General features: G+C 43.4%; 1 protein-coding gene across 1 annotated transcript in view; it reads left to right on the forward strand.

Annotated features, from left to right (window-relative positions):
* Positions 1-16,413, forward strand: part of DDX21 (DExD-box helicase 21) — a 122,248-nt gene that overhangs the window by 68,597 nt on the left and 37,238 nt on the right. The window contains exon 11 of the mRNA XM_030203466.1: positions 6,832-6,905. Within this exon, the coding sequence (XP_030059326.1) occupies positions 6,832-6,905 (74 nt within the window). The remainder of the gene's footprint in view (positions 1-6,831; positions 6,906-16,413) is intronic.

The raw sequence follows: 16,413 nt of genomic DNA on the forward strand, positions 1-16,413 counted from the left end.
TCAATTCTCCAGTTACCCAATCAAAGAATTCAATGAGATTCGTTTGGCACGATTTCCCTCTGGTAAAACAATGTTTTCTCGGATCTTGCAACTTATTGGCTTCCAGAAAATTCACTATCCTTTCCTTCAGCATCACTTCCATTACTTTTCCAATAACCGAAGTGAGGCTTACCGGCCTGTAGTTTCCAGCTTCTTCCCTATCGCCACTTTTGTGAAGAGGGGCCACATCCGCCTTTCTCCAATCCCTTGGAACCTCTCCCGTCTCCAAGGATTTATTAAACAAATCTTTAAGAGGACCCGCCAGAACCTCTCTGAGCTCCCTCTCTTCAGTCTCTTCAGTGAGTTTACTTATTCACTGCAGCCTTCTTTTAATTATGAAATAATTTGATCTCTAATGTAAGTCCTGAAGGTATCCTAGCATAGAAAACAAACTGAATTAAATCTTAATGAACTATTTACTGCCTTTTTGAAGAAATTCACCCAAGGCAGTGTACAGCAAGAATAAGTCAGTCGTGTTTGTTTGTTTGTTACATTTGTGCCCCGCGCTTTCCCACTCATGGCAGGCTCAATGCGGCTTACATGGGGCAATGGAGGGTTAAGTGACTTGCCCAGAGTCACAAGGAGCTGCCTGTGCCTGAAGTGGGAATTGAACTCAGTTCCTCAGTTCCCCAGGACCAAAGTCCACCACCCTAACCACTATAAACAGTTGTAAAACTGGGTACCACAATTTAGGTGCTCGTCTAATATGGGCTAGAGAGATTATTCTGTAAGAGCACGTACTCGTGAAAGACTCCAGAGGAAATTGGAAAGTCATGGGATAGGAGGCAGTGTCCTATTGTGAATTAAAAACTGGTTAAAAAAAGATAGAAAACCGAATGTAGGGTTAAATTGTCAGTATTCTCAATGGAGAAGGGTAGATAGTGGGGTTACCCAGTTGTCTGTGCTGGGACTGCTGCTTTTTAACATATTTATAAATGATCTAGAGATGGGAGTAACTAGTGAGGTAATTAAATTTGCGGATGACACAAAGTTATTCAAAGTTGTTAAATCGCAAGAGGATTCTGAAAAATTACAAGAGGACCTTACGAGACTGGGAGACTGGGCATCTAAATGGCAGATGATGTTTAATGTGCGCAAGTGCAAAGTGATGCACGTGGGAAAGAGGAACCCAAATTATAGTTATGTAATGCAAGGTTCCACATTAGGAGTCACTGACCGGGAAAGAGATCTAGGCATCATTGTTGATGATACATTGAAACCTCAGTGTGCTGCGGCGGCTAAGAAAGTAAATAGAATGTTAGGTATTATTAGGAAATGAATGGAAAACAAAATGAGGACGTTATAATGCCTTTGTATCACTCCATGGTGCTACTGCACCTCGAATATTGTGTTCTGTTCATCGCATCTCAAAAAAGATATAGTGGAATTAGAAAAGGTACTGAGAAGGGTGACGAAAATGATAAAGGGGATGGGATAACTTCCCTTTGAGGAAAGGCCAAAGCAGCTAGGGCTCTTCAGCTTGGAGAAAAGGTGGCTTAGGGGAGATATGATAGAGGTCTATAAAATAATGAGTGGAGTGGAATGGGCAGACTTGAATCATTTGTTTACTCTTTCCAAAAATACGAGGACTAGGGGGCACACCATAAAGCTAGAAAGTAGTAAATTTAAAATGAATTGGAGAAAATATTTCGTCACTCAATGTGTAATTAACTCTGGAATTCATTGCCAGAGAATGTAGTTAAAAAAAAAAAAAAGGCAGTTAGCGGGGTTTAAAAAAGGTTTGGATGGCTTCCGAATGGAAAAGTCCATACACCATTATTAAAATGGACTTGGGGAAAATCCACTTCTTATTTCTAGAATAAGCAGCATAAAATGTATTGTACTGTTTTGGGATCTTACCGAGTACTTGTGACCTGGATTGGCCACTGTTGGAAACAGGATGCTGGGCTTGATGGATCTTCGGTCTGTCCCAGTATGGCAATACTTATGTACTTGTTGTTATAGAAAATTAGTGTAAGTTGAACTCAACATACCTACATTTTAGGCACACCCATTTATACCAGGTCTGTTGCTGGTGTAAGTGGTGCATCTAAATTTGGTACTTGACATGAAACTTAAAGTATTCTGTAATTTATATGCATAATTGTCAAACTTGAATATGTTTCTCCCCAGTGAATGCCCCCCTTGCATTTAGGCACCAAGAGATGTTCATGTGTACGTTGCAGAATACTGCTAATGTGTTTAAGTGCTAGCAGAGTGTCATGTAACACCTTAGCCTTACCACTAGAACCCACCTGGGGTTAACCCTGTGACCACCTGAAGGGTGTGGCCCAGCACTGCCCAGGCCTGTCACTTGTGCACCTTCCCCTATACTGGCATTCCCTCCACCCGCTTGCCTTTGGACAAGTTCTCCCACCTGCAAGTTTATTTCCCCAGTGGTTTCTAGGTGTACTGGGGCCACAAACCTAGGGGTCCCACAGTCCCTAGAAAACACCCACAGACCAAGAACCCAAACTGCCAGGATTCTTAGTCCAGGACAACAGAGCTAACAAACTAATAGGTTCATTATCAAAAACGTAGAATAGTGAAAGGTAAAAGTTTAAACAGGACCAAGTAAACTAAGAAGGATTTGGTGTTAAATCTAGCTGAACACTTTTTACTACCTAAGTAGTATGTGGGGAGGTCAGGAAAACAAAACTTCTCACAGGAATTGAACATGGCCTCAGCGAAGATATCTATTCCCCCCCACTCTCCCAACTGAGACTGAAAAGTTCTAGCACATTCTAAGCTTTGACTTCAGTGCCAATCAGGGCACAGAGCATTAGCATTAAGGACATTCGACCAATGGCACTGCAAGTTACTTTTCTCTTTGGGGAATGTAGCTAAAAAGAAAACAGACCTATGTTACAACTGTGATGCAGACATCAAACACCACCTGCAGGCCAATCAAGGGAAATACCCTGAAGGTGAAAGGTGTCATAGGGTAGCAATATAAATCACAAAGCATGAGAGCCCCCTGTTCCGCCAAACAGAGCACTTAAGTATACATTCACCCATGTAAGTGCTAGTCCTATCCTATATGATAAAATGCACCGCCAATGTTCTGAAGCCGAGAAAGTGAAGCCTTCAAGCCTTGAAGCATTCCTGCAACGTTCCGGAACTACGTGTCGTCAATTGAGGAGATGGAGCCTTACAGAGTGCACGAATGCTTCAAGGCTTGAAGGCTTCACTTTCTCTCACACACACACGCACACTCTCTCTCTCACACACAGACTCACGCACACACTCTGTCTCTCACACAAACACACACACACACTCTGTGTCTCTCTCACTCATTCTCTCTCACATACTCCATCTCTCACCCACACACTCTCTCTCAAACATACACACTCCGAGGAAAGGGGGGCATGGAACATGCTGGGAAGGGGGAGGGAGGGGGGCCTGCACCTCGGACAGAAAGGGGGCCTGGAACTCGGAGGAGAGGGAGGGAGGAAAGGAGGGGGCCATGGAACTCGGAGCCGCACACACACACACTCTCTCTCTGTCTCTCACTCACACTCTATCTCACACACACGCACACACATACATTCTGTCTCTCACAAACTCACTCTGACTCTCTCTGACACACACACACTCTGTCTCTCTCTCATTCTCTCACTCACACACACACACACACCATCTTTCACACACACAACACACTCTCTCTCTCTCTCTCTCTCTCTCTCTCTCTCTCTCTCTCCTCTCAAACATACACACTCCGAGGAAAACCTTGCTAGCGCCCATTTCATTTGGGTCAGAAACGGGCCTGTTTTACTAGTATTCTATAAATTTAAGCATGCAATAGTGCTTGAATTTAGATGCCATGTTATAGAATGAGAGGGATGCAGCACCAAATAGCACACATTATAGCATTGTATGCTTTCACAATGTCAACACAATCTTAATAGACAGCATTGGGTGTAAGCAGAGGTAGAACATACGGACCCATTAGTTACTCTTAATTTCTAATCTTAAGGAAAAATTTCAGAAAAGATGCATGAAAATGATCTTAGCTAGAGTATGAGTGGATAAGCAAGTCTTGCTACAGTTGTGCAGCCAGTGTTAGCATTTCTGTGTGTGACTAGTCCAGTAATTACTTCCTTTAAAGTTTTGGGAGCAGAACCAAGCTTTCACCTGCTCCCTGATGTAGAGAGAGCCTTGTGTTAACCCAAGCCTATCTGGGAGTACACTCCAGAGTGTGGGGGCTGCTTTAGAGAAGACTTATTGGCAAGTGCCACATCACTTTTAGAACATAAGAACAGCCATACTGGGTCAGTCCAATGGTCCGTCTAGCCCACTATCCTGTTTCCAACAGTAACTAATCCAGGTCAAAAGTACCTGGCAGAAACCCAATTAGTAGCAACCTTCCATGCTACCAATCCCAGGGGAAGCAGTGGCTTCCCCATGTCTGTCTCAATAACAGACTATGGACTTTTCCTCCAGGAGCTTTACTAAACCTTTTTTAAATCTAGATACACTAACTGCTGTTAGTATATTCTCCGGCAGAGAGTTCCATTGCTTAACTATTTTTTGAGTGAAAAAATATTTTCTCCTATTTGTTTTGTTTTAAAAGTATTTCCATGTAATTTCAAGTGTCCCCTGGTCTTTGTACTTTTTGAAAGAGTGAAAAATTGATTCACTTTTTAACCTGTTTTATCCCACTTATGACTTTATAGACTCAATCATATCCCTTCTCAACCATCTCTTTTCCAACTGAAGAGCCATTACCTCTAGCCTTTCCTCATATGAGAGGAGTTCCATCCCCTTTGTCATTTTGGTCGCTCTTCTTTGAACCTTTTCTAATTCCGAAATATCTTCTTTGAGATACGGCGATCAGAATTGAACGCAATACTCAAGGTGAGGTCACACCATGGAGCGATACCGAGGCATCATAATAATCTTGGTCTTATTTAACATCCCTTTCCTAATAATTCCAAGCAACCTGTTTGCTTTTGGCTGCCGCCGCACACTAAACACAAGTTTTCATCATATTGTCTACAATGACAGATCTTTTTCTTGAGTGCTGACTCCTAAGGTGGACCCTAGCATCAGGTAACTATAATTCAGATTATTCTTCCCAATGTGCATCACTTTGCATTTGTCCACATTAAATTTCATCTGCCATTTGGATGCCCGGCCTTTCTGCAATTTTTCACAATCTGCATGCGTTATGACATCTTTGAATAGTGTTGTGTCATCTGCAAATTTAATCATCTCGCTGCTCGTTCCGATTTTCATATCATTCATAAGTTTGTTAAATAGCACTGGTACCAGTACGGATCCCTGCAGCATTCCACTATTCACCCGTCTCAACTGAGAAAAATGGCCATTTAACCCTACCCTCTGTTTTCTGTCTAGTAACCAATTCCTAATCCACAGAAGAACATTGCCTCCTATCTCAGGAGTCTCTCATGAGGAGCTTGTCAAAAGCTTTCTGAAAGTCTAGATAAACTACATCGACCGGCTCACCTTTATTGACATGTTTATATTCACCCCTTCAAAGAAATTAAGCAAATTGGTGAGGCATGACTTTCCTTGGCTGAATCCATGCTGACTCAGTCCCGTCAAACCATGTTTTTCTATGTGTTCCGTAATTTTGCTCTTTATAGTAGCTTCCACTATTTTGCCTGCATTGATGTTAGGCTTTACCGGTCTGTAATTTCTTGGATCACCCCTAGAAACCTTTTTAAAAATCAGTCACTCCAATCTTCAGGTACTACGGACGATATTAATGGCAGGATACAGATCACTAACAGCAAGTTCATGTTGAGTTCTTTTAGTACCCCAGGGTTCATGCCATCCAGTCCAGGTGATTTACTATTCTTCAATTTGTTGATTTGGCCCAATATATCTTAAGGGTTCACTGGGATTTCTTTCAGTTTGTCCACATCATTCCCCTTGAAAACTATTTTTGATACTGAGGGTATAGTTAGGGATATTCCTTGGAAGAAACTTGAGTTTGGACGTGTTAAAGGGGGATCCTGTTCTTTAAGTACTCTACCCCATTACCTTTAAGGGTCTTGAAGATAAAATGTTAAATTTAAGTGTGTGTTGTATTGGTTGCGATTTTTTTTTTCCAGAAATGATGTAGTGTCATGTTTACAACCTTCTGCCAGTTGTGCTGTGGCATTCTGCATCAGTTTGAGCTGGTGCAAATCCTTTGTAGTCAGACCAATTGAAAGTGCATTACAGCAGGCCTGGACGAATTTTCTTTGGATTTAGTAGCTAACCCAAAAGCTTAGAAGTCAGCGACTAAGACCTTTCTCAATTCAAGTAATTAACAAACTTCAACTCTGTATTACAAAAAAAAAGTGTATAAAGCTAGGAAAAGACTTCAGATATCCAAATTTGGCACCTATTTATGCCTGTTTCGGAATGATAGAAAACTTTCTTATCCTATGTGAAATTTTAATATTTCACTATAAGCTTATAAGCATAAATTTCTTTTGTGCAAAACTCTTCAAAAAATCTCATTTAATGTATGTGAACTTATGAACACTTATCATCGAATGCTTCTCCTTATAGTTTCCTCAAAGGTGGTTAATTACAGTGTTTGTGCTGAACAGCAAATCACAGTTGTCTTGAAGGTCCTGCAACTCCACCGGACAAAAGGGAGGGAGGTAGACATTCCTGCAGCCCCTAATGTTGTATGTCCAGTGACTATTAAGAGTTTTGTTTTTGTTTTTTTTAAATACTACTACTACTGTTTGGGGTCTTTTAAGCAGGGGTCCTCTAACCTATGCAAAGAATAGACATTTCTGCTAAATTAAGATTTTATTTTCTTTATTGCAGGGTATTACTTTTAAACGCGTTGGTGTTCCAAGTGCATCAGAAATAATTAAAGCTTCCAGCAAAGATGCTATCAGGTAAGAGACATAAATACTTGCCTATGCTTATCCCTAACATGTTATATAGCAACAGTCAGGTAAGAGCTAAGGGAAAATATTTAGGGAACTTGAGCACCAGTTAACATTTTTTAGGCTCAAGTTTTAGGCTTTGTGACTTTTTCTTTCTTTTTCTTGTTTGTTTTTATTCTTTTATAGTTCTTTTTTTCCTTAAAATTACAATCTCCCCCAACCTCCCCTAACAGCTAAACATTTTGGCTAGCAGCTAAGTTTCTAACACAATTTTCCACCCCTGGAGATGCATCCAACTTGAAGTAAATTTTTTTTAATTATTTGGCACACTGTGCAGAAGTGTACATTTCTTGTCGTCCTAGACTATAACAGAGAAGCAGGTGTTGTGTCCATTGTTCAGCAGGTGGAGATGTAGAACACAACACAATTCTGAGCTCTCTGAGACCTGTAACCTAGCTCCCACAATTCAGTATTTTCTCTCTCCAGCAGGTGGTTTTAGGTGTGCTGTGCAGTTCCTTATTTTTGCACAGGTGCTCCTGGTCCAGTTGATTAACTGGCTTCCAGTTCAGCTTGAGGATTGCATCTTCTGGAGGTTCATGCCTAGAGGTCTGTAGGTAATTGTCCATCCCCCCTCCCCCCAAAGATCTTCTCTCTCTCCTCCTCTAGTCTCCAAATTGAGAAGAGGCATTATAGAGAAGTCTTTGCACAGCAGATTTCCAAGGAAGATCTGTACTGTGAGAGAGACTGGCTTGGGGGTGGGGGGGAAGAGACTAACAGAGAGCCTGGGGTAAGTGCCTGCAGTATCTTTGGCTTTTGTTTTGTTTTGTTTAATAAAGAGGAGAGCCCCATTTTGCACCTGGCCTTTTCTGGAGCTCTTACTTGGACCGCAGCTGCCTTTCTTATTTTAGGCACAGCTGCTTCACAGCTCCTTTCCCTCCGCCCTTCCCACTGTACTTTTGAGCCTATGGAGGTGCCCGCTGACACTGTAAAGTGCTGTTTGCACTGTGGGTCTTGGCGCTTAGCATCAAGGAAGTGTTCCTGCAAATCGTGTCAGAAAAGGTTTGTCTGGACCTGACTTGGGGGAAGCTGCATCCAAACTGGCCTCCCACCTGCTGACGCTCATCCCTCAGATGGTGGCTCTCTGTTTCCCTGCGATCTCTCTCAGGAAACTGTGGTAACTTCAGCCATTTTGGATTTGGGGAGCTGGAAGTGTGTCGACAGAGCTCCCTGTACGGTTCTCACAGGAGGCAGCGATCGTTTTTGCTTCAGACTCTCAGACTGAGGCTCAAGGATCCACTCGGTCCTTTTTTTTTTCCCCTGAGTTTGTGCTGTTAATGTGTCAGGCCTTTTTATTGAAACAGGGTCAGGCTGCTTCTCCTGCTGCTGTTTCTACTGCTTCTTTTCTTCTCACTCGTTCTCCTAAGTGGGTCCAAGTAGAATCCCCAGAGTTTAGGGACACTGATTCTGTGCTCTCTTTGGATCATTCTGACCAAACCTTGATCTTGTTTAGATCCTATTCCTTGCAGTAGTCTCTGAAAGAGGGAATTGCTTGCAGATGAGGTTGATGTACCTAAGGTTCTGTGTCTGTTCCATAGGGAGGAGCTGCTTTCTTTGTTTACTTGAGGTCCGTAATACCTTGAACCCTTCAGCATCTGCTGGACCCCAGCTACTTCTGTTATGCTTGGCCTCAGGGGTCCCTCTAAGGCCTTTTCTATGCATCTTACCATCTAGGATCTGATCTCGGTGGAGTGGCAATCTCCGGAGACGGGTCTTAAGGTTGGCAGGGCTATGGCTCGCTTCTACCCTTTGGTGTCTGAGGAAAAGGAGTCCATTGTATCTGTTCTCTTTGGAAAAAAAAGACTTTGTGCTCATTGTATTTACCCTCTGGGATTAAAGACTTTGATCTCTGGAGTTCCACCTTTGATGGTTGACCTACGTCTCTTCCCTGTTTTTCTGGATGGCATTTTTCTCCTTAGGGAACCCTTCCTTGTTTTTCAGGTGCTTATTAAATTTTTAACTGCCAGATCTTTGACCATTTACACTGCCACTCGCTCCTTAATCCATGAGCTTATGTACTCTGCTAAATTAGATATTCTCTGTTGTGCCGAAACATGGATCAAAACCAGTGAAGAAAGCTATCAGCTAGACCTTCAAAGGTAGGTGGAGGTTTAGCTATTTTCTTTTCCTCAAACCTTAAAGTCAAAGAACTTTCTTTATCACTTCCTTATGCTGAGGCCCTCACTATTCCCTGTCACCTTTCACGATATTCCTTTTCTACTGTCCACCTTCCCTCTCTCAATCCCAATGGGATGCTTGCTATCAGGCTTTGGATGATGCTACCACTCATTATCCTGATCTTCTCATTTTAGGAGACTTCAATGTGAATGTGGATGTACCCAAAAAACTGTGTCAAATATTTTCTCTTCTTCTTAGTGGATCTTGGTCTCTTTCAGTGGGTCCCTTTCCCTACTCATCAAGTTGGACACACTTTAGATTTAGTGCTTACATCACCGAGGTCTGCTCTCTGTCAGTTCTCTTTTTCTTCTTCCCCTGGTTGGACCATTTTGTTGTCTGTTTCTCTGTGTCTCACTCTATAACTATCTCATCGAAGCATTCCAGCTCTGGCTGGACCAGAAGTCTAGCTCATATTGATCCAGATAGCTTATCGGAATCTCTGATCTCTTTTCCTCCCGAATTTCAATCTTTAAGTCTTGATGAACAATGACTGTCCTCCATTTGTCTTTTTCCTACATGTTAGATAGTCTAGCACCTCTTCGTCTGTTATTTCTTCTTGTCGCCAAAAGAATCCTTGGTTCCATTCTAGACTCCTTAAACACCAGTTGCAGAGTGCTGAGCGCATCTAGCTTAGATCCAAAGCTCCTGTTGTTCTTGCCTACTACAGATCTAGACTCGGAGATTATAATTTTCAACTCATTCGCTAAATTCCATTTTTTCATGGACCGTATCACTAAGGCCCTAAATCCTACTAAAGAGCTCTATTCAGTCTTCCGTAATTTGACCACCACAAATCATGAGGTTTCATCCCACCTTATTCCTTCAGCTGAGTCCTCTTCCCGCCTTTTTACCACAAAAATTACAGATCTTATAACCTCTCCCTTCCCCTTCCCTAACTAATCCTGCTTTTTCTCAGTTTTCTTCTAATCTTTCCCCCTCGGGACTCAGCTTTCATACCTTTTATGGTTGCCCCATCTCTATCTCAGGGCTCTTGTCTTTCTCTCAGTGCTTCTAACTGGTCATCTTTCCAACTTCAGACTTCTTTCTCCCTTGCCAAGATCTTAGTATCCGTTAAAACAACCTCCTGTTCTCTGGATCCCATTCAATCTGTGTAGTTGAAATCCTCTCTTTGGCACTCTTCCTCAGCTTCTCCATTTTTGAATCATAATTTATTGTCCGATCAATTTCCAATTTGCTGGAAAACTGCTGTAGTTGGAAAACTTCTGAAGTTCGACCACTCCTCAAGAAACCCTCCTTAGTTCCTCGTACTCTTGCGCATTACCTTCGTGTCATCTCGATTTTCTATCCAAAATTCTTGAAAAAATTGTTTTTGTTCAAGCTATTTCTTTTGTTTAGAAATCCCTTGCCCTTCACCCACACCAATCTGGTTTCTGACCTCACTTTAGCACCGAAACAGTCCTTTTAGTGAAATTCACACCTTATCTTGGCAATCACCTTATAGACCTTGCTATTTCACTAGACCTCTCTGCTGCTTTTGATCTTGTGAATCATGATCATCTACTTTCTCATCTCTGTTCCTTGGGCATGTCTGGTTCTGTCCTAGCTTGGTTTTCTTCTTTTCTCTTGGGCCACTCATTTTCAGGTCATCACTGCTTCTTCCACCTTTTCCTCTCGACCTTTGACTTGTGGTGTCCCTCAAGGTTCTATCTTGACTCTGCTTTTGTTCAGTCTCTTCCTCAACCCTCTTCCTACACTTATACAATCTTTCAGTGCCTCATGTCATTTTTATTCTGGTGATATTCTGTTATTCTGGCCCACCCCTTCTCTCTCACCCTCTCCAGGAATGTCTGAATGCTGTTTCAGTTTGGCTCATGGACCTAAGGTTAATACTTAATAGGCAGAAAACAGTTGCCTGCTGGTTCACAGGAGGTTGTGCTATTCCTAGCTCCTAGTTAACTCTTTTTGATGCTTCTATTACACCTGTTGACTTGTTTCGTTAACTTGGAGTAATTTTGGATTCTCACTTGTCTTCCATATTTCTCAGATGTGTAAAACAGGTTTCTTTGTTCTCAGACAATTATGTTCTATCCAGCGATATTTTGATCATGACTCTTCATTCACTCTTGAAAAAGCTGCAATCTCTCCAAAATACTGCTTTGAGACTCCTCTGTCATTCCGCCGCCATGGTCATAATTCTCCTTTATTCAGTCCCATCACTGGCTCCCCATTGAGCTACGTATTAATTTCAAGCTTCTCATGATCACTTTTAAGGCTTTTAGGACTGGCTTACCACTCTCTCTCTTTTCTCACTATTCCATACTCCCCCTGCCATTGTCTTTGCTCTCTAAATGACCATAGATTTATTCATCCTGGCCTTAGGCGTGCCACTCTGGAATCTACCAGACATCTTTGCTGCCCCAGCCATGTGGAACTATTTGCTGTGAACCATCCCTAAAAAATTTCAAGACTTTGGTTAAAACATGGCTCTTCCAGCAAGCTTTTCCATCATCATCATCATAATTCTAGGTGTTGTGTCAGTTTTTGCAGTGGAGCAGCCCTCTCCCTCTTATTACCTCTTTAGTCTCTCTTCCCTCCCTTCTGTCATTACATAAGTACATAAGTAATGCCATACTGGGAAAAGACCAAGGGTCCATCGAGCCCAGCATCCTGTCCACGACAGCGGCCAATCCAGGCCAAGGGCACCTGGCAAGCTTCCGAAACGTACAGACATTCTATACATGTTATTCCTGGAATTGTGGATTTTTCCCAAGTCCATTTAGTAGCGGTTTATGGACTTGTCCTTTAGGAAACCGTCCAACCCCTTTTTTTTTTTTTTTTAATTTTTGAAGTCTTTATTAATAGATAATACAAAACATCTGAAACATAGTACAATATGCAAGCCATAGTACATGTCATTTATGTAGGCCAAAGTATTCTTATTGCATTGAAGTGTCAAATAAATTAGTCAGATTTATGGTTCCAAAACTTCACATTTTCAGAGTTTTCATTTATAATATTCTATTATTTACCCGTCCCTCCCTCCCTACCCCTCCCACCCACCCTTCCGGCACAACTTTAACAGAAACCTTAAATCAAATTATACATGAAGAAGAAAAGAATCCCAGATCTGATGCCATCTGCCTAATTGGTTATGCCTCTCTGCTAGAAGTCTTTCCATCTCGCAGGTGTATCTCAGTTTTTGGACCCATCTAGTGATAGGCGGAGTCATGGGCTGCTTCCAACATGCAGCAATTATAACTCTTGCGGCAGTTATGGCCTGTCCCACAAATATATGTTGGTTTCTGGAAAGGTTCACTGCTCCCCCAAAAAATAGAAAGAACATTGGGCTCCATGGCATTGGGCTGCCCGTCCATCCTTGTAACCTACTATGAATCGATCTCCAATAGGCCCTAACCTTCTTACAGGTCCACCATAGGTGGCCAGCTGTGCCACGTACCCCACAACCCCTCCAGCACAGCCCCGTCAATGTGGGGTAAATACGCTGAAGACGCTCAGGTGTCAAGTACCAACGATACAGCACCTTCACCGCATTCTCCCGGAAGGGCACATGAGACGACACCCTCACCACTGCCCGCTCCAACCTCTCCCATGTAGCTTCCTCCAGTTCCATACTCAGCTCCCTCTGCCAACTCTTCCTATGAAGTGTATAGCTCGGGGATTGTCTATTAATAATGTGATACAGGCGAGAGACCAGCCCAGTAGTCGTAGGAGGACCTTCACAGATAAGCTCTATCGCTGTTTGTTCTCTGGCCATAACCTCCCGAACTGCCCTTGTCTTAAGAAAGGATGCCAATTGAAAATAGGCGTATCGATCAGATCCCACTATCGGGAATTTCTCAAGAGCTGCAGAGTAGGACAACAAATTCTCGCCATCAAATAAATGGCCCCATTGTCGTAGTCCCTCAGTGTACCATCTTGTGAATATTCCCCTTGTCGTACCTGGGTAAAACAAAGGATTATAGGCTATGGGTGACAGACGAGATAGTGTTGTGCGCCGGAGTGTGAACATGCTATCCCAGTTTGAAAGGGTAACATATATTGAAGGACATAATCCTGTTTCCAGGGACCTAAGTGAGCCCGGTATCCACATAAGGGCCCCCAAGGACCTATCACCTAGGGTATATTGTTCAAGCTGCACCCATTGCCTATCTGGGTAGTCCTGGAACCACTCCACTGCTGCGCGTGCCTGAACTGCTCTATAATACCAGGCCAAATTGGGTACTCCCAACCCTCCCCTCACCCTATCCTGATACAGAATCGTACGTGCTAAGCGTGGGCGTTTCCCTCCCCAGATAAAGCGCATTATACGATCTTGTAGCATTGATAGAAATCTACGTGGCATGTTGATTGGAAGGGCCTGAAACAAGTAGAGCAGGCGCGGTAAGACATTCATCTTTACTGCTGCTATTCGGCCAAACCACGAGAGGGTGATATCCCCCCATCTACCCAGATCCTCTGTAATTGCCTCTCCCAAACCTTTATAATTAGCCGAAAAGAGATCTGATAGATCTGCTGTCAAGTTAATCCCCAGGTAGCGAATGCTCTTAGCCGCCCATCTAAATGCGTAGGAAGTCCTCAATGACTCCATAAGCTCCGTCGGAAGGGTTATGTTTAAGACTTCAGATTTGGACATATTAACTTTAAATCCCGACACAATCGAATATTCCTCTATTTCCCGCAGGAGCCCAGGGAAAGTGGTCAGGGGGTTAGTAACAAATAACAGAACGTCATCTGCAAAAAGGGCTAATTTATGTGTTCTCCCACCCATGGTGAGTCCCGATATATTGGGGTCAGCTCTCAACCTGGTTGCAAACGGCTCCATTACCATTGCAAATAATAAAGGAGACAAAGGGCAGCCCTGCCTAGTGCCTCTGTGTAAGGGTATCATCCCTGAGTTACCCCCATTGACACGAACACAGGCTTTAGGGGAGCTATGGAATGCTTGTATCCATCCACAAAACTGTGGTCCTATCCCAAAGGTCTCCATCACCTTATACATAAATGGCCAATGCACCCTATCAAAAGCCTTTTCGGCATCTAAGCTTAAGAGACAAAGGGGTTTCTTCATTCTCTTAGCCAAGTATATTAAATCGACCACTCGCCTAGTGTTATCAGTTGCTTTTCTATAAGGGACAAATCCCACCTGATCAGGATGAATAACAGCTGGGAGCAAAGGTGCTAGACGGTTGGCCAGGACTTTAGCTAGAATTTTGACGTCAGCATTTAAGACAGATATAGGGCGAAAGGATCCACAATCCTTATGATCTTTATTCGGTTTGGGCAGTACTGCAATCCATGCTTCCAACATGGAGGTGGGCAAAGACTCCCCTTTCCCAATCAAATTAAATAAATCAGCCAACAGGGGGGCCAATTCAGGGGCATATTTCTTGTAAAATTCATTCGGGAAGCCATCTAAGCCTGGTGATTTACAGGAAGGTAAATGTTGAATGGATTTTTGGACCTCAACCGGAGTTACCGGTGCATCTAGGGCTGCCCTCTGCTGGCTGGTTATAGAGGTCAGTTCACTCTCTGCCAAATAATCCAGGATAGCATTTTCAGGTGGATTGGTCTCCTGCGCATATAGTTTCTGATAAAATTCACTAAAGCGTTTCCTTATGGTCTCAGAGGTGTTCAACAACTCTCCTTTCGAGTCCCTAATGTGAGGGACCGTTCGGTCCACTCTTTGCCTACGCAGCTTTATTGCCAGGAGTCTACCTGCCTTATTAGTAAACTCGTAGGATCGGACTTTGTTTCTGGATTGTAACCAACTTAGCTGGTCAGAATAAATAGTATCCAGCTGGAGCCTCTGTCCACGCAGCTCCTCCAGAACAGAGGGGGAACCACCTGATTTATGCTGTGCCTCTAGGATCCTAATCCTGTCCAAGCACTGTGCCAGCTGGGCCCTCCGAACCCTCGCTCGCCTACTAGCTAACTGTATGAAGTACCCTCTTGAGACTGCCTTCATAGCATCCCATACCACGCTAAGGGGGGGGCCCGATTCCATGTTGAACTCCAAATACTCCTTCAGGACCTTCCTACACCCCTCTACAGCCTCCCCCTCCAGCAATAGGTCTGTGTTAAGTGTCCATCTTTGATCTTTGGCCTCAGCTCTGATACTCGACAAGGTTACCCAAACTGGGGCATGGTCTGAAAATGTAATGTTGCCAATTTCAGCTTTCGGGCCCCTCTCTGCTAGTGTAACGTCGAGAAAGATATGATCGATCCGGGAGTATGAGTTGTGTACAGGAGAAAAAAAAGTGTAGTCTTTGGTCGTCATATGAGTTAGTCTCCATACATCCAGGGTGCCCAGTGAACGGACCAAAGAGCCCAGTGCCACCGAGTCCCTAGACGTTGGATGTTGAGAGTTCCCAGATCTATCCAACCCGGGGTCCATAACCTCGTTGAAATCACCCCCCATAATCAAAGAACCCCGAATAAATGCAGCCAGAGTGTTTTTCACCTTAGTGTAAAAGGACCCCTGATGTTCATTAGGGGCGTAAATCGAAGCAAGCGTGAGATCCACCTGATCCAGGACAATTTGCAAAAGTAAAAAACGCCCTCCCGGGTCCCGCCTAATTTTCTTTACTTGGACTGATATTGTTTTGTGGAACAGAATTGCCACCCCACGTTTTTTGGAGTCATCGGCAGAGGAAGCGAAGAAGGAGCATGGGTATTCTGGATGAGCTAACAGCCTCTCATGTGCCCTACGGAGATGGGTCTCCTGCAACAATACAATGTGCGGCCTAAACATCTGCATCTCTTTGAAAAACTTCTGTCTTTTCTGAGGCATATTCAGCCCCTTGACATTATAAGATAAGATTTTTAAGTCTGTATTCATGCCTGGGATATTACATCAGCTTTCTCTCCCTCCAAGAGGGATCCATCCACTTCATGTCTTTGTTCTATCCAATACCAGTTGTGCTCCCTTCCCTCCCTAACCCTCCCTCCCACTAGTGATGACCCTCCCCCTACCCATGTCCCCCCCATCCCCCCATGTCTAGCACCAACTAACGGGATCAAGTCCCAGTAGTGGGAAGCGAGGAAGTAACCCACCAGCATTCAGGCAACCCAGCCCCCCCTCCCCCCCCAAATACCTATGTCATCACCAATTTTATGGACCCAGATTGAGCAACCTTAATTACCCATCTTCATGATTGGTCCCTGCCCATTGTTCATAACCTTAAATTACCCCTCCTCTTAATATCTTGTAACTTATGCAACTTCATTCACAAGGAGCCTCACATCCTTAATTACCAGAAACAAAACATATTCAAACTTGAGACAAAGAGTAACACCAATA

The sequence above is a fragment of the Microcaecilia unicolor genome, chromosome 5, assembly GCF_901765095.1.
Source record: "Microcaecilia unicolor chromosome 5, aMicUni1.1, whole genome shotgun sequence".
In the NCBI taxonomy this organism is placed as follows: Eukaryota; Metazoa; Chordata; class Amphibia; order Gymnophiona; family Siphonopidae; genus Microcaecilia; species Microcaecilia unicolor.